Source organism: Heliangelus exortis, chromosome 2 (genome assembly GCF_036169615.1).
Source record: "Heliangelus exortis chromosome 2, bHelExo1.hap1, whole genome shotgun sequence".
Lineage (NCBI taxonomy): Eukaryota > Metazoa > Chordata > Aves > Apodiformes > Trochilidae > Heliangelus > Heliangelus exortis.
The window spans coordinates 93,654,509-93,680,621 of record NC_092423.1 but is presented as its reverse complement, the minus strand read 5'-3'; the positions used below and the strand labels follow the sequence as shown (position 1 = coordinate 93,680,621).

The 26,113-nt window shown below is 38.1% G+C and overlaps 1 protein-coding gene across 1 annotated transcript in view; it reads right to left on the bottom strand.

The window, feature by feature from the left end:
- Window positions 1–20,992, bottom strand: part of NETO1 (neuropilin and tolloid like 1) — a 65,322-nt gene extending 44,330 nt beyond the window's left edge. The window contains exons 1-4 of the mRNA XM_071737058.1: window positions 20,487–20,992; window positions 16,891–16,944; window positions 15,200–15,337; window positions 7,150–7,398 (exon numbers count right to left, since the gene is read on the bottom strand). Of these exons, the coding sequence (XP_071593159.1) occupies window positions 7,150–7,398; window positions 15,200–15,337; window positions 16,891–16,944; window positions 20,487–20,514 (469 nt within the window). The 5' untranslated portion in view covers window positions 20,515–20,992. The remainder of the gene's footprint in view (window positions 1–7,149; window positions 7,399–15,199; window positions 15,338–16,890; window positions 16,945–20,486) is intronic.
- Between the last annotated feature and the right edge of the window lie 5,121 nt (window positions 20,993–26,113).

Here is a 26,113-nt window from a genome sequence, read left to right as displayed (position 1 = left end):
GAAGGGCCATACTCATTCTGGTTAGACAAAACCACTGAGGTGATTGTCAGTTTTTATGAGCTATACCTATAACACCCCAGAAACCTGTAGATAAAACATATAAAGACAAAAACTCAACATCCTAAGGAATGGGTAAGGAAAAAGGAATTGCTTCAATGTCAGCAGAATCTCTGCAGACCTCCAAATTGCCAAGGTCATTAAAAAAAACTGTTAGACAACAGTGTTGCCAGAATGAGGCCACAATACAATCAGCCAGAAGTGCATCTCAGTAAGAGCAATTAGAAAATATGCCAGAAAAGACAGATGAACTGGAACAACTTTGAAGAGTATTCAAAAACTCCTTACTCATTACATATGAGGCACAAAGTTTTTCATTTTTGATCTGACAAAGCAGGTGTTAAAATGTTTGAATGAGAACTACCAAGTAAGATGCTTACCAACAGGATTTGGAGGTGTTAGCAATGTTCTTCTGATACCTTACCTAAAATTACCCACAGCCAATTTAGGTAAGAAATTAGAAGAACATTGCCAATAGTTTGGATCCTTTAACAGTCTTACATAGAAATGGTTGAGGCAGAAAATACCTAAATAAAATTAGCCCTGAAAGTCTTTTGAGATCCATCAGTAGAAGGATATGAATTTAAAATTTGCACGACATCAGTTGGAAACTTGCTCCTTAGAGTCCCAGTGTTTGAGACACTAAAACACTTGAAAAGCCTCTTTGTTCTGCTGTTCTTAAAGAGCCAATACAAATATCCCTGGTTAATGCAGCTGTTACAAAACTATGCAATAGAGTTTTTTCTTCCTTTCAATGTTAGAATGCTTAACACTCTATTCTTTTTTTCTATGGCTCTTATTTTTACAGCAGGTAAGTAAGCACTTAAGTGCTCAGCTTCTTTTTGTCAGTTTTAGTGATACTCCCAGCATGCAAGGACTTCTAAAATAGAAAGTTCTGTAGTTGCCTTTTGGGTATGGTAGAAAGAAACATATAATATGTGGTAAAAAGACGTAATATAGGACCCAAGAATCCTGTGAGAACTTTTTAGACACTAATCTGGACAAGGAATGATTTTTCACTTGAAATTTAAAATAATTATCCTATCATATTACCCTATTATATTTTCATATTTACGGTACTGAAATACTCTGGGCCTTATCCTATAGTTCATGTAATTTAATGGAGTCTATAAAACAGCACAAAGCAAATCACATTCCCTTGAAAAGATAATATTTATGACTGATCATGGTTTTCAATGCAGCATGCAAATGCAGCATCCTAAATATTACAGTGAAATTCCTTCTCATTTAAGTGTCCTAATACAATGTAAACAGTCATGAAGTACTTGATTTTTTTGGGCACATTAAAGGCTCATAACTCAAGGAAGTTGATTGTAAGAATTTGAATGAATCTGAAGCTAGAAATATCAATAAAATAAGAGGAGGGGGGTTTTGGTTTGGTTTATTATTTTTTTAACATCAGAAGGTTCTGGCTAAAAAGTCTGAAGGAAGAGATAACACGTAATTTCTTATAATCTAAATATACTTTGATCCCAAAAGAAAAAAGACTCATTCAAAGTCTCTTGGGTCTGAGAATGTTTACTTTTTTCTCCAAAAATGGAACTGGATTACTAGATGGTTACCTGGCAAACCTAGTGGCCTCCTATGATGGAGTGACTACATCAATGGACAAGAGAAGAGCTATCAGGACTTCTGTATGGCCCCTGACTTAATTTTCCCCAGCACCTTTCTCTCTGAACTGGAGAGAGATTAATTTGATGGCTGGACTAGTGATTGGATGAGGAGCTGGTTGGATGGTTGCATCTAGAGGTCAACAGCTCAATGTCTGACTGGAGATCAGGGAAAAGCAGTGTCCCATGGGGGTCTGTACTGGGACCAGTACTGTTTACCATCATGAATGATATGGACAGTGGAATTGAGTGCACTCTCAGCAAGTCTGCAGATATCACTGAGTTCTGCAGTTGACACACCTGAGGGATTGGATGCCATCCAGAGGGACCTGGACAAGCTTCAGAAGTGGGCCCATGCAAAACTGATGAGGTTCAACAAGGTCCTGAATCTGGTTTGGGTAAACACCCAGTATCAGTAAAGGCTGGAGGCTGAAGGAATTGAGAGCAGCCTTGTGGAGAAGGACTTGGGGTTATTGTTGTCCATGAAAAGATGGACACTGAGTGTAAACGTGTGTTTTTGGCCCAGAAAAATGATTGTATCTTGGGCTGCATAAAAACAGTGGTGACCAGCAGATCAAAGGAGGAGATATCTCTACTCTCCTCTTATGAGACCCCACCTGCATCCTGCTCTGGAGTCCTCAGCACAAGAAAGACACAGACCTACTGGATTGGGGTCATACCACAAATATGATAGAGGGGTGGACACCTCTACTATGAAGAAAGACTGAGTGAGTTGGGGTTGTTCACCCTGGAGAACAAAAGGTTCTGGTGGGACCTTATTGAGGCCTTTCAGTACTTAAAAGAAGATTATAAGAAAGATGAGGAAAAACTATTTAGTAAGGCCTGCAGCAATAAGAAAAGGGGGTAATGGTTTTAAACTAAGAGGGTAGATTTAGAATAAATATAAGGAAGATTTTATTTTTTACAATGAGGATGGTAAAACACTGGAAAAGATTGATCAGAGAAGAGGTTGTAGATCACCCATTCCTGGAAACCTGAGTTAAAGGTCAGGTTGGATGGGGCTATGAGCAACATGATCTCATTAAAAATGTCCAAGCTGAGTGCAGGGGAGTTGGATTAGGTGACCTCCAAAGGTCACTTCCAACCCAAACTATTCTGTGATTCTGTAAGTTGTTACTATGGATGACATTAACTCAGAAGCAATCCGACAAAGTTCAGAAGAGAACAGGAAAATAAGTAAACAAATAAAAGCAAATGAGTAACAAGTATTCATCTGTCCCAGATACCTGGGAAATACCCCTTCCTCAAATACACACAAGACAGGGCATTGACATTAGATGGCAAAATGAAGTGATAATTAGTATCTTACCTGAATTCTTTAGAACTGTGATTTAATTCAATAAATTCACACTAAATTTTTCATGAGTTCTAAAATATGGAAATTCCCCAATCAAAAAGAATTTGAGCTGAGTTGAGTTTTTTCCCCTTAAGATAAATTATGCCATTATTCTATTACTCTGACATTCTACAGCTACTTGTACCACTGCAATGGGGATGTAAAAGTACTGTTATTCTGATTAGAGAGTGTTTTACACTCCACTTTCCAAGATATAAGGGTATAAACTTTTTTTCTTTTCCCATTATCAGGGAGTTGAACAGAAAACATTACTGACTGACCTTTATATTAATGAGGCTAAATAAAAACACAGATGGCTTCTACTAAGTGAAGGAACTGAAAGTAATGATGTGCTATCTTAAGCCACTGTCCTGCAAAATCAGAGACCAGGATAACCAGAAATCTGATTATTCTAGCTGAGTAAGAAAGCTCAAATAAACATATCCTCTCTGTATCTGTATCCTTGTCTACACTAAAAAAATGACTCATTCTAAAGAACTGTTGTCAAGAATAAGTCTCTTTGAACTAATACTTGAATTTTTCTACACAGAACAGTGATTTAGCACCATTTGGGAAAACGCTCTTGAAACACAGCTTTTTAGGAAAAATTATGGTAATAGATTGACTCCAAGGACCCAGATATGTGAAACAAACATCCAGGTGTAGATCTCTCAATGGCCCAAAACATGACAAAACAACAATTACAAAGAATTATCATGTGACTCTTCTCATGTGTCTGCCCTAGACAATCATATTTGCACTCAGAATTAACAAGAGCAGCTGGAAAATACTGTAATCTGCTATGTTACTGCTTTTACAAAAGAGGTTTGAGGAAAAACAGACATATGTTTCTATACATTTAGGAACATTTCCTAGGTTCAGATACTTTGACCTAGAAAATATCACAGTTTAAAAAATCACATTTAACAATACAAAAGAAAATTAAAATAGTATGTAAACTCTTATATATACAAGTTGTTGAAAATTTACTTCACATCCAATTTGCATCTGGTTATTATTGGCATTTTGTTGTAATAATATAAAAAAACCAGCAACTTCTTTCCTTCACTCAGAGTTTTGACATTTAAAATAGTCAGTCCTTAGATCATACTCATAGTTTCATTCAATCATATATCTCCCTATAATTTATAAAATCACAAAAATTATAGCCTAAATTATCTTCTTAGGAAGGAAATTCTTTGTAAAATTTTCAGTAGTTTTACCACTTAGTGGGTGGTTTTGTGCTGGCCTTGTGTGTAGTTCTGCATTTGTCATTAAAGTTTATTCTTCTGCTAGATCTCACGTGTTAGAGTGCTGAAAAATGCTCTGAAAAAAGAATCTATTGAAATGCAACAGAATTTATCTAAAGAATTGAATTTATGGCAAGATACTTGAAACCTTGGCCTCCTGAGACTGATGAAATTCCATAGGACTTTTGCATCAGTGGATGAAGTTCAAACCATTTCATCACCAAGGAATCAAAGAATTTATGAAACAGAAAAGCTATAGGAATTGTAAAATATTAGTCTACTCTTTAAGATTGTTCTTTATAGTTTCTTTTTATTAGGACCTAGTCCAAACTAGTTTTAAAATGCCTCAGGTGCCAGGGCTCTTTTCATTTGCACAGACTAATAGATCTTCATTGGAACATTTTTCCTGATATCCTAACAGATCCTTTTTTCAACTTCATCCAGCTAGTTGTTTTTGTACACCCTAGAGACACTGTATGTAACTTCTTCCCCTACTTCTCTATGTACTATTCAAATACTAATAAATGGTTGGAGCTTCACTTAGGTAAAATTTAGCTATTTTTTTCAAAAATCTTGCCACACACCCACTCATTCAACACCACATTCTTGATTTTATTGGCAAAATTAGGTTGAGGAATATTTCAGGGGTGTATGGAGACCACACAGGTGGGGAACAACAATGGTTGCTGGTCCTACAAAAATGACTCTGTTGCACTTGTCTCAGGGATGGAGAAAGCCTCCTGTGCAGCCTGTAGTGAGGCAATGGGCTGCGTGTGCCCAGGGAGACAGATGCAACAAACTGCATCTCCCTTGAGTGCTCAGCTGCTCAAGATGCCTGTTGTTTCCAAATAAGTCTTATCTTTGTATCATGTTCTTGACATTCTTCAGAGAGAGGCTAGATGAAAATTTTCTTCTGATCTCTCATTTGTTCATAATTAAATTTCATAAGTTGTCACTACCCAAGATGGATCTAGACGGTTTAGGTAATAATTTCTGGAGGCGATTCCTCTCTAAGCTGCTCTTAGACACTCTTGAAAGCCATCAGTCTTTTTGATGAGTTGAAAGTGACCCCTCCCACTGCATGCATTTGAACAACAGGTCTCAAAATCTGAAGCCTTATCCATGCCTCATAAAGGATAATAAAGGACTCATAAAGTAGTCAACCTTGCCATTACTGGTTATCAAGGAGGCAGAATTGATGTTTTGCATTTGTCAGATTAATCATATTCTCATTTTGGCCAATATTCCTAGAAACCCTCTATCATTTGCAGAGCTTCCTATTGAAATCTATGGAGGTAGGGGAAAAAAAAAAAAGGAAAAAGAAAAAAAAAAAAAAAAAAGACATTGCTATTCCATCTGAAGTCTGGAATAATTTATGCTGCTATAGCAATTTACCAGCATTGATCTTTGTGTAGAAATCCAACTTATAGCAGTAGAAAAGAATGAGGATGAAAATGGTTCATGAAATTGTTTTTCACTTGAGAGTTTTTTAGGCAGAAAAGGCTGCTGCAAACATATTTTCAACCATAATACATAACATTTTGAAACAAGGACATGAAATCTGAAGCAAAGAAGTCTTGGCAAAGGCAGGGAGTAAAACGGCAAAAGCACACAGAGATAGCTCTATGGTAAGGAGAGATAAATTTAACTCACTTTTCAGAAACAAGTATGTGTGAATATAGAAAAATTTTGTCCATCATCTTTGTATTTACAATAGATACATACCTAGCTACCAGGACATTTGCTACACAAATTCTGAGTTCTGTTGCTGCTTCAACTGAGACAGTAACTTTGACTTTAAAAAGAATCTGAATTATGATGGGTAATTTTGCAACAATTTTCCCTGTATTAGGGAAAAAAATAACACAGAGGAATATTCAAATAGTCCTGCTATCTTCTATGATACTTTTGAAATAATTAAGCAAGCAGATTTTGGGGCTTATGATTTTTGCAGATATTCTAAAGAATATTGTTCCACAATACAACAATTTAGCTGAAATAATAGTAACATAATCAACAAAATTACATAATTACTGTTCTTTAAAGTGAGCTATATTAAGGTATGAGTCATTAATCAATACATAAGGTACAGAACTACGTCAAATCCAGCAATGCAATGCTGTATAGTACAGCAGCCAAAACTGAAATTTAAAATGAGCAATCTTTTGTTAATAAAGGGGGGGAGGAGGGGAACTAATGGAAAGTATGACTATGAATTTGTTTAATGCTAATGACTTTATCTTTATAAGTGAAATGAACTAATTGTACAATTATGGTTTAGACCTTTTTTGAAAAAGATTTAATACATTTTACTATTTGAATCTGACGCCTACTCTGGTAATACCAGTAACAGTTTGCTTTATTGAGAAGGGAAAATTATTTCAGTCCTCAGCTGGGGAAATGATTGGTGAAGTGGAAAAGCAACAATGGAATTTTCTGATGTAAATACTTTTTTTTTATTTATTTTTTTATTTATTTTATCAATGATCATTTTACCAATGATCATTTTGGAAGTAAAACTTCCCAGCTTAAGAATCAACTTAAAGCTCATAACTTGCCATGAATAATTTTGAATTATTTTCTATAATACAATTCAATTGAAAACAATACTTTAAAAAACTGCAGAGGCTGAATATGTGCATATTAGACAAAACTGTATAGAAATTTCTTCCTTGAATAACCCTTACTTATTATGCAAAAAATATACACACCTTCTATCATTTTCCTATCTGTAATACTTCCCTTGATAGTAAACATAGGCTCAGTTAAGGGTATTATTCAACAGGACAATTATACATTAGCAAAGCTACTATGCCATGCTTTTTCTATCAAAATTGTGGTGGTTTGTACTCACCAGGTGTAAAATTATACCGAGCAGAAAACCCGATAGATTCCAGCTCACCATCAGCAAAAAATTTAATCCACAGGAATCTGCCACTTGATTTTATCATAGGCGGATTTTGCTGTCCACAGAAACGTCCAATGATTGGGGAAAAGCCAAAAGGTCCATCTCGTACTTCAATATGGTCAAATTTACACTCCCAAGAAGGCTCTATAGAATATTTTTCATCAAAGTGTAGTTCAATGCATTGTCTAGCGGCAGCTAGAGATGAAAAGAAAATTATTTTGTTATTTTTTTAAGCCAATGATGTTCAAACCAACAAAAATTTAAAGAAAATAAAACACATAAATGTTGCATGCGTCTTAATATTTTGCTTATTAACTGGTCTGAAATTTCACAGATCTACATTTTTCATAGATTTTACATCATCTTGTCTATTCTTTTCCTTTCAAAAAGTGCTAATTGCTGCAGTTCCAAGTAAAATTAAGATACCTATCTATGATGAAAAGCAAAATACACTTTGGGAAAAGTTGATTCACATAAAAAGTTTCAAGAAACTTATGCATCTGGAAACCAGCATTTTCCTATATTTGGGAAAGAAAGAGGAATATTTATCAGAATACTTGTTTACCAGGTTCTCAGAAAGATAAAGAACAAACTGATGAGAATTTGCCCTAGCAAGAAGAATAAATTCTGTTCCAATAGGTATAGATGCTAATGACAAGCTTGACTGTAATTGCTTGTACTCAGAATTACCTATCAACTCATTGGAAACATAAAGACAAGTGTAGTGAGTTCTCACTTAAGAAACTAGATAAGGATGGAAAAAAATTAACATCTAACTAAAAAGCAAGAAATATTCTCCTGAAAACCTTGAGGAAACATTATACTTAAGTAGATGCAAAAGGCATTTTTATTCATGGGTACTAAAACCAGTGACAGTCAGAATGATCTCTAAAACTAATATTCCCTGGTATCTCCTGTATAGAGTAAAATAGCTACTGACTGAATTACAGTATTTTCTTAAAAAAAATTAAAAATAAATTTTAAAAAAATTTAAAAAAGAGGGACATAAAAGAAATTATGTGGGTTGTTTCTACAAATATTAAGAGAGGCAGCATGAGGTGTGCTGTTTCTGTGCTTAATCCCGTCAGTAGCAAAAAAATGCACTCCGTCAGGGTCCAGATCATCACAGTGCCATGTAGGCTTTTGCTGACAAAGCCTTCTGCTAAGAGGAGGGTTTGTTGGGTCACTGCCTGCTGTGTCTCTCACAGGATCATGTCCTACACTTTACACATATTAGAAGACATTGCAATTGCTATGAGCTTTGACTGATTTACCATTCTTCTCACATGAAAAAATGCAAGATCAAACCCCGAGCCAAGCGTCTAAGTTTAACATGGAAACTGTTGCCACTCCAGGAATCGGTATCCCTCCATTTATTTTCTTGGGAATAACAGGAAAACTATCAGTGTGACCAGAACTTAGACCTTATATGTATGCTGAAAAATATGAAACTGAAGCTTTTGGGATGATTACTCACACAGGAAGGGAGACTGTTTAAACTGATCTAAATAAGACTTTAAGTAAAGCTTATAATCCTTACATAAAAGCACACAGATTCGATTTACAGATGTTTACTATGAATAAATACAGCCTTATTTTATATGAAACATAGAAGTTAATAAAGCAGATTATCTGATGAGAAAGATTGTTTTAATATCTTTACCCACAAAAATTCATTAGCAAAATCAAAATCTGAAACGTTTATGTGTGTGCCAAATTCACAGTCTATGTGAAATGAAACTCCTTTGAAAGTTAGAAAATAACTTACAAAGTTAAAATCAGATAATAAAACTTTGAAAGAAGATCTTATTAATACCATCCTTGATGAGGTCTGAAGGCCAAGTAGAAGTAAATCTTTCATATTACAGTGAAAAGCTGAATATCTGAGAAACATAATTGATTAATTTTATTCAGACATTTCTGCCCTTGATTTCAAATATTTATTACAAATATTGATTTAAAACTAAGCAATACTAGGACAGAAGAGAGAAATCATTGCCTTTCAATCATATTTTGTGTCCTCTTATTCTATTTAGAGAGTAGAAACTCACTATTCACATATTATGCTATTAACTTACTTTATTGTTATGTTTTCATGTTGCAAACTAGGTAGTTGCAAAGAGACTTCTGTTTCAAAAATGACTTGCACCATTCAAGTAACATATTTGTCTTTTATAAACTTCCTGTTTCAGGCCTGCACAACTATTTATTACCAAAAGGAGGCTTATGAATCGTTAACCCATAGTTAAATCTTTAAAAGGTCTCCTCTGATCCAAGACATTGATAAAAAGGGACATGAGGCCCCCTGAGTTATAGCTTAGTTGTTTGATATGATTTTTGCTTGAAAAGGAGCCCTAAATCCAATTAGAGCCTCACTATAATGTAAAAGGTGTCTGTAGTTAAAACAGAATCAGGATTACGGTATCATGCTGAGATCTACTGACTCAGTGAAAGCACAGCCTGAGAAAAAACTGTATAAACTCCACAAATTCCATGTATTTCTCTGAATGCCACATTGCAAACAAACTTTATGATCAGAACATTTCTCTAATCTGCTCTTTTTACTCTTTTCTTCTTGTATTTATCTTTCAACAAAGTCAGGACCCAGGTTCTCCTAGTGAAGTTAAGTTCTTTCTAGAGGATCACAGAGAATTACATTAGCTCAAGGAGATTTCAAGAAAACTTTCCCCAAAGCTCTCAAGCATAAAGGTTGCTCCACTTTAAGAATGGAGCACTGACTATTCATTAGCCCTCTGTTTCCACTTCTAAATTAAACAGTGCTGAGGAACGTGTTTAGGGGCTGGATCACTACATGATCACACTCCTTAAATGTTAAAATCCCCTCCTGCCATCGTTTTGGCCATGTCACTCAGAACTGCCAAAACCTGTTCTTATCCATGATGCAGTGATTTGAGTCAGTCAAGGCCCATTCACAGTGAGCACTTTGTGTCTGTACACTTGATTGGGAAGACAAAAGGAGTTAATCCTTATATCTGTGGCTGTGCCTTCCAGCCTTAAATCTGTGAATATTTTCTGACCTTTTTTAGATATTAGTATACCTGCCACCAGTGTCCTAGCTTGTTGCCCAAACTAGTCCAAAAAGGACAAGGTCCTTTCCCCCAGCTGTCCTGAAGAACTCAGCACTTTGTGTTTCTGTCACTCTGAGGAGCTCACAAAAGACTGGGCTAGGGGAGGAAGGGGTGCCATGCAGGCATCCATGCACCTTTTCATCATGTGCTTTAAATGCACCTCCATGCTTCATCTTCTGTGGGATTTCCAGTTAAAGGTTAAATGCTTTGTTTGCAATAATGACCCTAAGAAAAAAGCTGATTCAAACTTACATGGGAACTACCATAAGGGATGAAAACACACTAATCAAGCTACCAACTTTAACTTTCTTTTAGCAAAAAAAAAATACTGTTTTTCTCTGGCTTTAGCAAAGGGCTTCTTTGCTAAACAGAAGCTAAACCAAATGACTTTTGCATAAGTACACATATTGTGGACAGTTTTTGCTACAAATTACATGCAAACTTAGTCACAGCAAAACCAAGAGAAATACAGTGAGAAAAATCCAAAATTACTAATAATAATGTATGAACAGCTACAGAAAAAACAAACAACAAAAAAAAAAAAACAAACAAAAAAAACACCCAAAAAAACAAAGCAAACCAAAACAAAAACCCACATACAAAACAAAACCCAAAAAGCTCAAAATATGCAATTCTTCCAGAATGGGTTAGAATTGGGCCTTCTAATCAGAAAAGGAAGGATGGGGAGCGATGGGGTTTCGAGTATTATTATTCACAGGTAAAATCTATTTATGTCTTTAGAACTTTTTTTCTGTCTACAATTTCAGGAGAAGTTGTTGTCAAGCCCAAATGAAATATATTGAAGCTGTCTCATAAAACAATTTTACTTCTAAACTTCAGAATCTTCCATATTTTGCTTCCAATTAACTTTCTTCAAAAATGTTTAGTACCATGGAAAGACCACTTAATGCTTGCATGCCCTATCATATTTTTCATCTCATTATCTTACAAAAGTGCTGTCTTGAGATTTTATATTGAACGAAAATGGCATTGGGTTCCAACCTGCAGTAGAAGAACGGTTCCATCAAAACACATAATTAAGATTTTAATACTGATCAGCCTCTTAGCCTGTGTAACTGACAGCTGAAGTTAAGCAAAAAATGTATTTCAATTTACCATACTGCATGGCAATGAGATATTGAATGCAACACCTAGCCCCATCTCTCTGAGCTGCTACAGTACTAAAAATTTTCAATAATCCTTGGTCTTTCTGCTTGTCCAACTATTGTTGTCCTACAGCCTTTTAAAAGAGGATTCTTTCGTTGTTTTGATGAAAAATTTTTGAACGCAAAAATCAATGTGAAATACAAAAGGACTTTGAGATTTTTTCATACAGTGATACGACTACTTTCTACCACCTGTGAACTATCTAGGATTAAAGAGTTGAATAGTCTTTAGTGAAAACATGAAAGACCTTCAAGAAATCTAACTCTAGATGTCCTTAAGCACACAAAGTCGAAGATTAGTTTCATAACTCTGTGAAGCAATTCTAGTCCATACTTAAAAGTTATAAATAATAATTTAATTATAAAAAATGAAGAAGGGATAAAAACTTAAAAGCATTTAACTTACAGGATTTCCAACTAATTCTTAAAAGACATCATGTAAAATATGACTATCCCACCCCCAGATATTTTTGACACAAACAAAAGCCTTTGCTCCTACAAAATCTCCTGTGCAAATTTCCCTTTGGAGCACACACTTCAAATTTTCTGCAGTCTGGCCAAGACTAATGTTGCCACTGCTACAGTTTTTCCAGGCAGCCATGAAGTTTGCCAGGTTAGAGTCATGAATATGCATTAAATTATATACATAATTTAATGTGTGCACTCAGCTATTTTCTACACTTTATATATGACCACTAAAACTGAAAGGGGGAAAAAAAAAACCCAAATTCTGAGTGCATTTTGAATGGCAGATGGGATTCACCAGAAGCTCCTCTGTAGCAGAATAATTTCTGTACTAAGTCCTTGACTTCTGGATGACCTAAAGGATTGCTTTTAGAAAGGCATCCCATATGGACTTTAAAGTTCCTAGTTGTTCCGATAGTTAATTATCATCACTACAAAAACAGAAGAAAGAAAGAGGAAAAGAAAAAGAAACTTCTAGCTGTTTGATCTGCTTATGCCTTTGACTGCTAGAACAGAAGCCTCTGCAATTGGAAAGCCTCTTCCCTTTTAGAAACTCACAGTCTCTGATCATGGTAATGTTTGCCAGCTCCTTTATTTTACCAAAGTGATTTTGAAAAGATAAAAGGCTTGCATATGTTTAAGATGAATTACATCGTGGGGGAAAAAAATTGTATCGTGAGATAAAATTCATTTTATTACAACAAGCTACACAATGGAGTCCTGACTCCAGTCCCCTAAAATCAGTAGGAATTGCATTTGAGGGAAATTATCAGATTTTGTCCTAGATTATGGCTGATAGAAAAAAGATGAAGGAATGAAAGCAGGCAGGCAGGAAGAAAACTGATGATTCATACGTGTATTTAAGCTCACATCACACAGCTATCGGTGTGGTCTGCACAGTCCTGGTATGCTGAATTCTCTAAAACATACACAGGGGGAATAGCAACGTGGGAATGTTATAAAAGATCATATCACCAGTCCCCCTAGTTTGGTATTTGGTATTCAACAGCAGATAGAAGTTATTCAAACTATTCTGTATTCTTAATAATAAGTATAAGACTAAGATGCGTATAGGGAAGTTTCCTATAAATCTAAAACTGAATGGATGTTTATGTGCTGGATTAGTAAGGATTATCCACTCTGTAGATGGTTATCCTATCTCCGAGATGTTGTTATTAGTAAAATAATGAAACCTTTTTTTGCAGTTCTTTAACTTCAGTATCACATGCCAATGAGTTCTACTGATGATAAAAGACATGGGGAAAGATTTTCATGTTAGCTTTCTTTATAATTTTCTGACATTTTTATAAATTTTTAAATGGAATAAATATGAAAAAATTATTGTCTATAATTACAGAATTTTTTTTTGTCCTTGGGTATTTCTTCTTTTGCCTTTTTTGAAAACTGCCACTTAAAAAAAAATCATTGTTCAGACATCTTGCTGTATCTCTATTTTTGTGACACTTGTCAAACATGACTATTGCTGATCTTTTTAGAAGAAATAAACAGGACATCAGAGATGAAAATTCTATGCAAAATGCATGATTCTCCTTGAATTATATACTGATAAATAGCTCTATCTGCTCTGGCTGCTGTCATCATGGATTTTAAAATACCCAGCTGCAATCCAAACTGTTGATTATGGCTGGACAGGGAGAAAAAATGCCAGGGTCATAAGAAAGATGCCTTTCAGATCCTTGAAGAAAAACTAGGCTTACTTCATCATCTCACAGGAATGTAGAAAGATAATTTAATTAAAATATGAAAAAATACCCAAATCTTTCAACATAAAGTAAAAAATATAAAACACTACGTAGTACATATTAAATCTATCAATTATTATTGTTGTTGTTGTTGTTGTTATTGTTGCTGTTATTAATTTATATTTTCAGTCAGTTACTAAAGCATGAAATGACTTAAATGTTTACCATACTTTCAGTTCCACACTCAAGAGGAAAGACTGGACAAGCAAATATTTTTTAATGGGTTTGCTTGACTCCACTATTTATTATCACCTCTTTACTTCTAACTTCAGTCAGATTCCCTAGCACAAAAATGGATTTCAGAGATCTCAGTTATTTTGCTGTATTTTTTTCTCCTAACTAATTACATACAACATTTACTTTCTACCATTTCCATGGAAGATGCTTATGAAATATATTCTTTTAGTAAGTCAGCACTAGATTTGGAAAGACAGCCTGGTTTCTAAGTGTCTACCAGAGAGTTCCAGAGTAATTAATTTGATTTGAATTAGCTGTAAACCTTTGAGAATCTGCCTTGGAACTATCTGCACCTTTAGTAAAATAAATATTGTTATGATTCCTAGTTCCATCATTTGTGGTTAATAATCTTGTCCAATCAAGCATGGATAAAACAAGCATCAGTGTTGTGTTCTGCATGTATTCACAACTCATGAATGAATCTTTGTGGTTCCAGTGACTTAACATTGTGTACCTGATTCATCTTTTCTGCTTCTAAGCTCCAGCAGTATCTAACCTCCATTATTCCCCACAGATTCCTTTTTACAACAATCCCTTCAATATCCAGTGTGCTAGGACTGATGAAAATAAACTCTGTAACTTGGTTATAATATACCTCTAGACTTTTCTAACACTACCTCCACACCTGCAACTCTCTACTCTTTAAGAGCCATGTCTTAGAGTAGTTTCATGTTAATGTTTTGGGTTTTTTTTTCTGTGTTTTTTGTTTGGTCGGCTGGTTTGGAGGGGGGTGTTGTTTTTTTAATTTCATTTCTCTTGAATGCTTGGATAGAAAACAGTTTTTGCATTCATAAGTAGGTATTTTCTGTTTGATTTTCTTTACTGTACTTTCCCTAGCTATGCTTGTCATCCCTTCTTCACCTATGAGAAGTTTAAAATGCCTATATAAAAATAAAAAGCATTTCCATTTCTTATGTTCACTTTTTTTACTCATTTTGAAATATTCTCTCTTCTGTCATGTTACAGCTTTTTAGATTAAATTTGTTCTCTGAATATCCTCAAATAAATTATACTGTGCTCATTATTAAACGACTAACGCATACTTACCACCTGAAATACTTTGTGACTGATGTCACAAAACAAAGCAAATTTTCCAGTATTTCCTAGTACACTCTAAAAAATTTAAATTAAAATAAATGCATAGATGACTTGAAAAGATTAATCCTGATCATATAGGCTTTATCGACTCTCCATATATAATAAAATAAGAGAGTTTTTTGGTTTGGTTTGGTTTTTTTACAGTTGATAATAGAATATAGATTCTTCAGCTGGTCACCTTCTATAATGTAGATGCACTCTCTGTCAGGAGGATATTTGTTGGGGTAATTGGGAGAAGTGAAGATGCCTCCTTCTGCATATTTTGTCCAAGTTCCACACTGCACTGGTTTCTGCCCTTCGGAAGTAGTTTGCTTTTCTGTGAAATGATCATATTAAACATTACATAATTAGCTCACAAATTATTATGCCCCTATGACACTTAGAACTCTCCTATAGAATAAAACTGTCCCTTCTGTCATGGCTTCAGTTTTTTTATCTGTTGATGATCATACTCTTAAAGCAAGAAAGCAAGGGGGAAAGCAAGGTTAGTCTTAAGGGGCAAAACCATATAATTCTTACTCAAAATATTTTTTCAAAGCAGAGGAGAGATTTAGATGTCTAGGGGAACACATAGTTGCATTGCTTTTTAAATAATAAACTTGTAGGGAAAGCAAGAATGCTCAAGCAAATGCTCAAGAAACAGGAGGCATGATTTTCCCACTCAAATATCTCAGAAGACTCAATCATGTGCTTTATCAGCAAGCTGTATGTTGTGATACAAGGAATACAAGCCACAGAATTTTGAATAGAACACAAGAATTTCTTTTAATTTGCAGTAGCTTGACTCTATATTAATTGAACAGAAATTGACAGGGGAATTTATGGTTTCTGGTTTCATAGATTATTTTTATCTTGCTGTTTGCTGTAAAATTAATAAATAGCTCCAAGGCCAGAAATCACAGCCCAGAACTTTCCTCCTCTTAGGTGAATCATCAGAGGGAAGAGTCAGACCTTCTTATTTGCTTTCTTCCTAGCTCTGAAACTCTTACTCTCCTTTCTGCACACTGGCAGAGAGCCTGGAGACAAAGGTTTGACTCTGTTCAGGCTGAAGATGAAGAAATGCTTCCTGGGCACCATGCTTTAACAAATAGGCTAAATTAAGATGGATTTTTTTGAAGGGGAAAATACCTAAGCTTGTATTAAAAGGAGGGATAGTTGGTTCTAGACCTCATCCAGGTGTCCAAAAAGGACCATTGTGCTTTGCTCAGTGAGATAGTTATATCCATCTAACTTAAGACTCTGATGTGTAGAGCTGAGTTGTCTCTTATGATCAATGGAGGGAAACATGCAGCTTCCAAAGATTATTTTAACCACCTGAGATCTGACTTATACTCTGTAAGCATTTCTCTTTCTTCCTGGTCTGTATCCAAAGCTGAGGACAACATGGATCCTAATTTCCTGAAATGAATTCTGGCCTGTCAGACACAAATTCAGACACACACCATTATTAGCAACTCTCCCTGCTTGGCTCTCACCCCACTTATTATCCAGGGCTTTTAAAACCCTCTTTCCATCCCCACCAATTTCAGATTTTAAAATTCCAATTTAAAAAGAAAAAAGATCTTGTGAGTAGATAACTCAGTGCCCAAAAACCATCCCATTATTAAAGTGGGGACACTTTACAGTCTGTAAGTGGAGTCAGGCTGGGTCTTCAGTTAGACCCAACTGTGGATCAAGTCACTAACTTGTTAAAAAAAAGTACCACTAGATTTTTCTGGTTTTGCAGATACACTAATACTCAAAAAAATGAACAGAGGACAGACTGTAGAAGCAGGTGAAGTACAAAAGATTTCAAAACCTGAACTAATAACTCAAATCCATACTTTGGTCTCCAATACAATGACAAAAAAATGCCTGAAATTTACATACCTGTTCCTTTTTTGGTTGCCCCAGACAAATGTAGGATGATTAGACTTGCTACAACTGGAAGAGAAAATACATTAGATGACACAGTGTGATAGTTCTTGCAGTCAAAACAGTTGTAAACTGTAATAAAGAGTTGTAAACTGTAATAGTTGTAAACTAATAAAAGAATGCAAGTTAAATAGAACTTAGCTGAAAAAAGTGTCATGCTTACTTGAAACTTTAAACTGCACATTTTGTAGAAACATGTTTCTTCATTTTCTGTCTTTGTAGATGCATCCAAATAAAGAGATCTTTTCAGTTTAAAACAAAAAAAAACCTGCTGTATTCCTCCCAGTTTTCTTTGTTTGTTTGTTTGAGCTTTGGTAATATGATGGAAAAACATTTTGCCAACACTTATTTATATAATAACAGTTTGGGCCAACAATAGAAAAGTGGGAGGGGGATAAGGGGATACAAGCCTGCTAAGATTCAGTGCCACTGCAGCCACTAATGTGTGTCTCCATGGCATAATAAAATTTGAAAATGAGTACTGGGAGTATAAAAGAAGTGAGAGGTTGGGTTCTTCACATCCATCAAAGCATTTGCAAATCCCCAGTGAAGCAAATTATTGTGTGTGCTTAACAGTCTCATTAATCTAGTTTGTTTGACTTGTCGAGAGGGTATTGCTTTGTGCTGCAGTGAATCTGCAGCCCATTTTACAAATACCTCTCCTATCTCCAACCATGATAGGGCAGCTCTGCCTCTTGGGAACAAGCGTGACCTTTCTGAGATGGACTTCAACCTGGAGATAATTCCTGAGTTTCTGGGAGTTTCCGAATATAATATTTGAACTGGAAAAGCTAAGAGGCAAACACTTAGGCCACTCTTAATGAGATTGCTTTGGAAGATCATAGTGAATAGCGAAATACTTGATAAAGAAATTATGCATTGATGATAGCATTTTCTTGTCATTGCCTGTATCTTCTTTGGCAACTGGAAAAACTGGAATAGTAAGAGTCTAAAAGAACAGATCCATCAGTTCTTGGAGTGCTCAGAGTTTTGACCCCTGTTAGTTTGGACTTAAGCACAGGCATAGTGCTCAGACTGCACTGAAGTAATAGTGGTGATGAAGTTGAATGTCTGTTCTGTATAGTTTGGGATCTCTCGGCTGACATTTGTATTGTGACTAATGAGGAACTGATGGACCTGTAGCCTATAGCAAATGTTACTGAATGGCATATTTTCCTCTTTTCATCCCTAAGAGACACCTGAGTCATCATAGGCTGGTAACTTTCTACCTAAGTAATCCCTTCATAGGCGGTGTTTTCATTCTTTTCAGTTTTCGTACTGCAAATTTTGTGCAATTTTTACCCAGAAGGAAGCCAGTCTCTCTGTATTTCTAGTACTCTGCACTGAGATCTGTAGTTCTATGGCTTTAGCCCTTCCTGTGTGACAGAGGGTTTGAGGTATGGAAGATGGCTCCTTATTAAGTAGGGAAAGTCTGAAATTCTGGGAAAATGAAGGCTTGGCATCATATTCAGTATTTCTTCGTCAGGCTCACAGCCCCTGTGTCTTTTTGAATCCTTCAGCTAACAGAAAGGGATTTTGGCAGACCTGGTAGTTAAAAACTCCTCTGTGCCATGGGCATTCAGTGAGAACATTATTACATCTTCTGCTCGCATCTGAATGCTCTTACCTTGCTCAGGGGTGGATTCTGGAAATTCCTGCTAGCTGGGACTCAGCCTGCCAGCTGTGTACAGAATCTGCAGGCAATGAAGGGTTCGCCCATTTACTAAGTTGCTCACTTACTTTACTTGGGTTTCATGTGGTGAACATACAGCATCTATGCCTGTAATCCTCACCAGTCAAAGTCTAATTTCTCAGTAGTGTAAGGTAGATTGGTGTTAGAATACAGAGCCAGCTGCCAGTGTTCTTGCTGCCGACAAATTCATGGAAGCTAGAATAAGAGGTACAGCAGCTAAAAAATTATGTATGTGAGAAATGTTTCTTCTTAGGCAATTAATAAAAATTCACATCTGATTCTTGTAGGTATGTTTTGAGTACCATTAACTTTTAGATCTCCTCTCCTTTTCTATATGGGAAAAATTGAAGTTCAGAGAAAAGAGCTGGCCCAAGTCACAGAGAAATTATTACAAAAATTAGAGAAAAAAACAGGTCTTTTCAATTCCAGCTGTAGCCACTAGAAAGGATGCTTCCAATTCACAAAGCCATGTTATTCCAAAGCAGGGAGCTATACCTACATATGATCATGCCAGTATTCGTTATTAATAAGGACAAAAAGTATTATTGATAATAAAATGTAATAGACAAGAAGGGATTAAGGTTCTTTCTGGACATTGCATATCTAACACTTGGATAAAGTCAAATACTTTTTTTATATTCCAAAAAGAGAGAAAGACATTAATACCAGCATCACCAAAATCTGTATATTGCCAGAAAGTAACTAAAATTATGGACTTTTTCTTTCTAAAGCCATTGGTAAAGAACAATGCTTCTCTAAGAGAGAAAAAAAAAAAGGGCGGGGGGGGGGGGGAGAGGAAGGAAGACCCAAAAGAGACCAATCACACTCATTCAAAACTGCCACTAGGGAAGCTTTGGCATTACGGCAACAATATTGTGATTATCTGGATTTGGGAATTATTTTAAAGAACTTTCCACTAAATTTCTTATTACGTTCTCTCTGTCTTTCTCCTCCCTCTTTCCCTCCTAATCAGGGGTGTAATTATAATCATGCTTTCTAGTGCCACTCTGATTACGCATCTTCGTGTCTTTTTGGATCTGTGCATTTTCCCATTACAATCTCTATATTAAGAGATTTATCTTTTGTCCTGGCATCTTTTTGGAGGCTGTGATTTGGCGTGGATGTGGCTTAGCCTAGCAAAGAGTTGTTGGACAAGCAATACCTGGCTACAGCACTGCTATTTTTACAGGTGTGGGCGCAGAGAGAGGTGCTTGGCAGAAACTGTATCCAGTCAAGCCCCTTCACAACAGAGAAGACCCTCTGCATAACACGAGTGGGAGACGGGGTCCCATCCACGCAGCCTCAGGCCCTTGGAGTGGGTTTTCCATGAATAATTGTTACACTTCGGTGCCTCCCTGCTGCTCCGAGAGCATTCCTCCCGACGTGGGCTCCCCCGCCCCGCAGCCCACCGGCGTCCGCGCCCGCGGTGGCCGCCCCCGCCGGCGTTCTCGGCACTGCCCCAAGCTCCCAAAACCCCGGTTCGAGACCCAGCCGGGGCTGCACAGCCCGGCCGCGGACGGCGGGGGCTTTTCCCCCCTCTCTCCCGTTACACCCAAACCCATCAAATGCGTCGCGCCCAGGTGAAAACCTCCATCCCGCAAGGAGCACGGCCGCCTACCCCGTATCCCCTCTCGCCCCTCTCGCTCTGACAGACACCAACATCCCTCCCCCAGCTCCCCTCAGCACAGCAGAGTGGTGGGGAAGGGAGTATTTGCTGTGTGTGCGTGAGGGGGAATTTACCCCCACGCCACGGAGGTCTGGGTGTCCCGTTCGGCTAGTTGTGGAGGCAGCGGAGGGCAGGCGACGGTGCGCGGCGGCAGTGCTCAGCCGCGGGGAGCGGGAAGGGCGAGATACTCACTGTGAAAGAAGCTGCGCCCATGGGTCATGTCTGTTCCTTACGCAAGGGGCTTCGGTCTCCACTAATTCCATTTAGATACGGGAGGACTTCCAGTGGCGGGGAGAGGATGGAAGTAGGAAAAGAAGAAGAAAAGAAAATCCCGAAGCCCACACACAGCGGAGCGGAGCAGCCCTTCCTCTCGCTCGCTCGCTCTCCCTCAAGCCGCCTTCAAATAATCACCGCCGGGCTCAGACCCATCTCACCCCAGCTACCAGCAGCACCACCAGCAGCATTGCATCGCGGCGGCGGGCACGGCGGCGGCGGCGGCGGCCCGCGCATCCAGGTGCCGGCGGGCGGCGGGCGGCGGCGGCGGAGCGAGCCGAGCCCCTAGTCACCAGTTTCATACAAAACCAAAAGGAGATCGAAGCATTTCCTGCAGGACTCCGAGCCCAGCGACTCCCAGCCCTTCGGCTTCTTTTGATGCATTGAAGAAGGGATTAATGGGTCCGTCATCAGCTCCCTGTGCTTGCTCCTCTGAAGGGGTGGGGGCGGGCGGGAGGGAACCCAAAGAGGAGGGGTGGGGGAAAGAAAGATTTACCAAATAGGGGATTTAGTCATATTTGTGTGCAATGCGATTCGTATTACAGAAGAAATCCTTTAAAATCAAACAAATCCATTTTTGCAAAACCCTCTCCCGGTGTGAAGCAATGGTATCAAGTGGTAGCGGTGGCAAGAAGCTGAAAACACATTGCACCGTCTGAAATCTGAATGGATGAGGAGAAATAGAGATGGATGAGAGCAGAGAGGTGTCCCCTCACTTCTCCAGTCCAGGGCGAGAAGCAGAAGAAAACCCTGGAGACTCTTCCATTCATTCAGTGCAGGGGAAGGGGAGGGGAAAGGCGGGAGGGCGGCGTGGTGGCTAAAAAATTATTTCAAAACTGGGGAAGAAAGAGGAGAGGGATCATTACCCATCCCCTTTTCAGTTCATGGATCAGACAAAACACTCATGAGTTCTTTCTTGAATTGCACCTGCCAAAGCAAAACTGAAAAAAAATTCCCCAGTGAGAGGCGACTTCTCCATTTAACCCCCCACCCCACCCCCTTCCTACACACACAGACACACACACACACACACAAAAGGGAGCAATAAAAGTTTAGCTGCTAATCCTCCGGCCGCAGACACAATGATTGCCTTTTCCAATCAGCCCAGAGACGACAGCAAAGACTCTCCCTTTCGATCCCACCCCCCTCCTCCCTCAGGCTTATCTTCCTCTCCAGCTACATCCCACCCCAAACACCCATCCCTTTGATGAGATTGCAGAGGGCTAGTGGCCAGGGCGGGAAGAAGGGGGGGAGAGTAGACAAGGGAAAAGCATATGAATAATAATAGTACTGAGAGAAGCCGAAATGGTCTCAGCGAAAAACAAGAGGGGAGGAGAAATTGACTGAAAGAAAGGGCAGCGTCCCCTCTTGGCTCCGGGAACCGTCCCTATAGGGCCACGGCAGCCGGCAGCTGCCTCCAGCAGCGCCCCAGCCCCGGCTCCCCGCGGCACCCCACGGCTCAAGAGAGAGGAGAGTGGCGGTCATAAATGAGGCAAAGCGCACCTCTGGGGCATCGGGGAGGGCCGAGGAGAAGGGGAGTTTTGTGTCACAGAAGTGTGAAGGGAGCAGGGTTGGATCCCCGGTGGGAGCAGCAAGGGTGGAGAAGAGGAGTGCGAGAAGAGGTGGGGGTAGAGACGGCGACTTGGGTCCTGGGCACACCCTGTCCCTATCCCGGGCTCCCCATGCCTCAGCCAGCGCCTCAGAGAGAGGGACATCCCCGCTCCTCCTTGCCTGCACCTGATGCTCACCCCGCTTGCAAAGAGGAAAGTGTGTCAGGAAGCGCGCAGCCGGAGCGGCGGGTGGGGGCTTGGGGTGTTCGAAGTCGGGAGTGTGCTGGGTAGGAGGCTGTAAATCAATTACAAATAAAAAAAAAACAGTCCGGGATCCACCTTCGCCTGGAACAGAAAAGGCAAAGGGGAAGCAAGAGCAGCTCGGACGGCGCCGATGGGCACTGGCGGCAGCCCCCGCGGCCCGGCGCGAAGGAACAGTGCGCACCCGCGGAGCTGGGCTGCCCGCCGGGGACAGGATCCCCTGGTTCCGGGTCTGCCGGCTGTCCGCTGGGCTGTAACAACGTAGTCGGGACACTTGTTGTCTTTGGGGCATGCTTTTAATGAGGCAGGTGTCTTTTCTCCTTTTGGGACAGCGCTGAAGAGCACATCTGCTGTTCCAAAAGGTGAGTGATGAGAAAGACGTGTTTTAACGAAGAACCTCGGGTTGTTTCAGAGGTTTTGAGTGTCTTCTTTTTTTTTTTTTTTTTTTTTTTTTTTCCCCACCCTGTGGACTGTATGCTATGTACTCTGAAATCAAGAACATATCTACCATCGATGCTTAAGACTGCAGACAGCAATAGTGGCATGCACATCAGGGTAAGTCTGAGGATGTCTTGGCTAGCAGGATTCATCCATTCAACCAGTCATCCATCCAGCACCTCAGCCAGCCTGACTGAGCATTTAAAAATCGTGCTGGGTGAGAAGGGCACAGGGCTGAGCTATGGGGCTCTGCAATAAGCCCCTTAAAATAAGGAATATAGAGGGTATAAGTCTCTATGAAAGTATTCACCTAAGTTTCATGTAATCTGTTTTGCCATTAGGAGCATCAAGTCTGCAGCTGTTAATCTTAATAAACTGTCTTACTATGCCTTCTGTCCCTCTCAGCACTTTCTCTGACCTTCCCTATTCTCTTACACCTCAAGCTGAAGAACTTTATTTGTGCAGTAATTGAAAGTCACCTGATTTATCCACAGGATAAACTTCTATAATACAGATGTGCAGTCTGCCTTAGTCAAGCAACAGTAGAGTAAGTCAAAAAGTGTTGAAAAGACTCATAAGAGTGTTTATAGACAGTCAGATGTTTTTTCTGCAGGATGATGCAGGCATCCATATGGCTAAGTTTCAAGTTATAGTTACCTTTAAAAAAAAAAAAAAAAAAAAGGTTGTAAAATAAGTTGGCACAAAACAGCTGATTTTGCTGTTCTCAGAAAATGTGCTGTGTCACATCATAGAACAGAGAGCTTCAACGTTTTTACATTTCTGAAAAAGGGTGTTTCTGTCTTTAAAGACCTTAGATCTGTTGATTCATACTCTTATCATACTCTTAATTTTAAGGACACCATTGCACTATTACTGACAAATACCATGTGGTACATACCAAATATGTTTAAAATATGCTAAAATTTAGTTAGTCACCATTACTAATGAGGGAGACATCCACAAAATAGCCACAGTGGAATGAAGACAGTGCCTACTGCATGTTCTGCTAGTGAGATTTTAAGGGGATATCTCAGGAATTAGATAGATAGATAGATAGATAGATAGATAGATAGATGCTAAAAGCTTGATAAAATATATTTATAAACAAGCATTTTGAAGTCAGAGACTGGTCAAAATCACTCTCTACCTCAATACATGTCCCTCCTGTAAAGAGTTTGACATTTTGAACTGCAGACAACTACTAAAGTCTTCACCACCACAGTTCTTTGGTTTTGTTTTCTTTATATCTCATTTTGTTACAAAATCTGTGAATCTTTATGTGAATTTTGATAAATATTTTTTTCTAAAAAGGTAGCAGGTCACCAGCAAGCATACATCTTTCCTTATTCTGGTTTTGTATGGGTTTATATATATTATATATAAAGTGTATTTTTTGTATCCCTTCATTAACCAATAACCATATCCTTACATTTCTACTAGGCAGTAAACTAAAAAAAGAAGAAAGTATTTGCATTAAATAAAGCATGAAATGTTGACTTACTTTATTAAACGGATTGACAACTACACTTTTAGGTTAGAAATGAATCTTTATTGGATGTCAGCTGAAATCTCATTTTTAAAAATAAGTATGTCAGACAAACACAATTATGTTCCTTGATTCAGTACATAAAATGTTACTGTTTGTAGTTTTAAACCATCCATTACATGGTTATCTCTTCATCTAGAACATTCTATCAGCCTCTTTCACTTTCACAGTTGATTATTTCTATTGATTTTCATGGGAGTTTGTTTGAACCCAGAAAATTTTATTCAGCAGTTTATATATATTCAGAAGCACTTCCTTCTTGTGATCTAAAATCTTAAGGCTAAGTTAAGACACTGATATACCTGGGGATGGTTAGCATGGCAGATAGGAGATCAACATTTTGGAAATCAATCTAAGGACATTTTCAAATTTAGATTATAAAATTAAAAATTACAAATAAATAAAAAAAAAATTCCTAACAGATTTGTCAGAAGCAGTAGTGTACAGTTTCCTATTGATAGCTAAAGGAATGACGACAACTTCTGACAGAAGAAAAGCTTTTGCAACTGGTGTTTGAAACTGGTGTTTCAATCACAAGGAAAAAAAAAATTGCCTTATTTTCTTTTTTCTATTATTACTCTATGTGTTTATATCATAAGTAGCATCAGGAAGTTCTGTGCAACAGGCTGTAGGTGGCCCTGCCTGAGCAAAGTTGATGCACCAGGCAACCTCCAGAAGTTTTTTCCCACTTCAACCATTCTGTGATTTTGTTATTCTGTAGGCAATGGGGAGCAATGGAGCACAAAGGAAGGAAGTTTCATATTTTTGGTTACTAAGAAGAATAAGTTTCTTAACGTTCAGGACTGAATTAACTTGTTTTCACTTGTAACAGAATCGGACAATATATCGGTGTTATTTTCTCCTTGAACCAAAGGAGATGATGCAGTTTCATGGAAAATTACTCAGTCTCAGTTTAAAATTTCCCAACATAAAGGCACCCTAGGTAAATTGCCCCTCTACCTTTGTACATTAAAATCTTTCTTGCTAAAACAGAAGCTGTCCTGCATTTGCACCTTTTGTGATCATTTCAGATAGTCTTGTCTTATCATTTCTTTGCCATTGACTACTGCTCTAACTATGCCCCTTAACAACTAAGTAAATTAATTCCTCTTTGTGTAGGTGAAAGACTCAAAGTATTGAAAGTTGCCAGAGTTACTCCCACCTTCCTACTGAAAGACTCATTGAAGTACAAGAAACAGCAAAGTTATGAAACAAAGGAGACATAAGCTTGCTGATTTATGAAGAAAAATCTATTCCATTTGAGGGCAGGAAAGAAGAACTAAGTGCTATTTCACTGCTCTGCACTTTTTAAAATACAGTGTGGATTCTGTGCTGCTGGATGTCATCGCTGATGCACTTTTTTGTCACAATCTGTTTGTGAGTGGTATTTGTTGCTAGAATGTAGTAAATCCAAACTATAGTCTCAGAATAATGTAGCTATACACAGTGTGACATTTGAAAATGCTAAAATGAGTCACCAAGCCTATAGAACATCTATGTTCATGTTTTAGTTCAGATTAGGAGCGTGGCTTTGAAGTACATCTCCCAATTGCCCCCACTTCCTGCATTTTGGATTGAAAACTCAAGCAGTCTTTGAGTGTGTGAGCTTTTTTACTTATGGATGAAGCAGAGAGATGTGTTCCAGGAGCAGTCTGTTTTCCAGCTTCTAAAGGACATGAAGTCCACAGGAATAGGTTTAAACTAGTGCAAAATAAACACCCCTTAAAACAGGTACAAAGAAGGTATGGAGA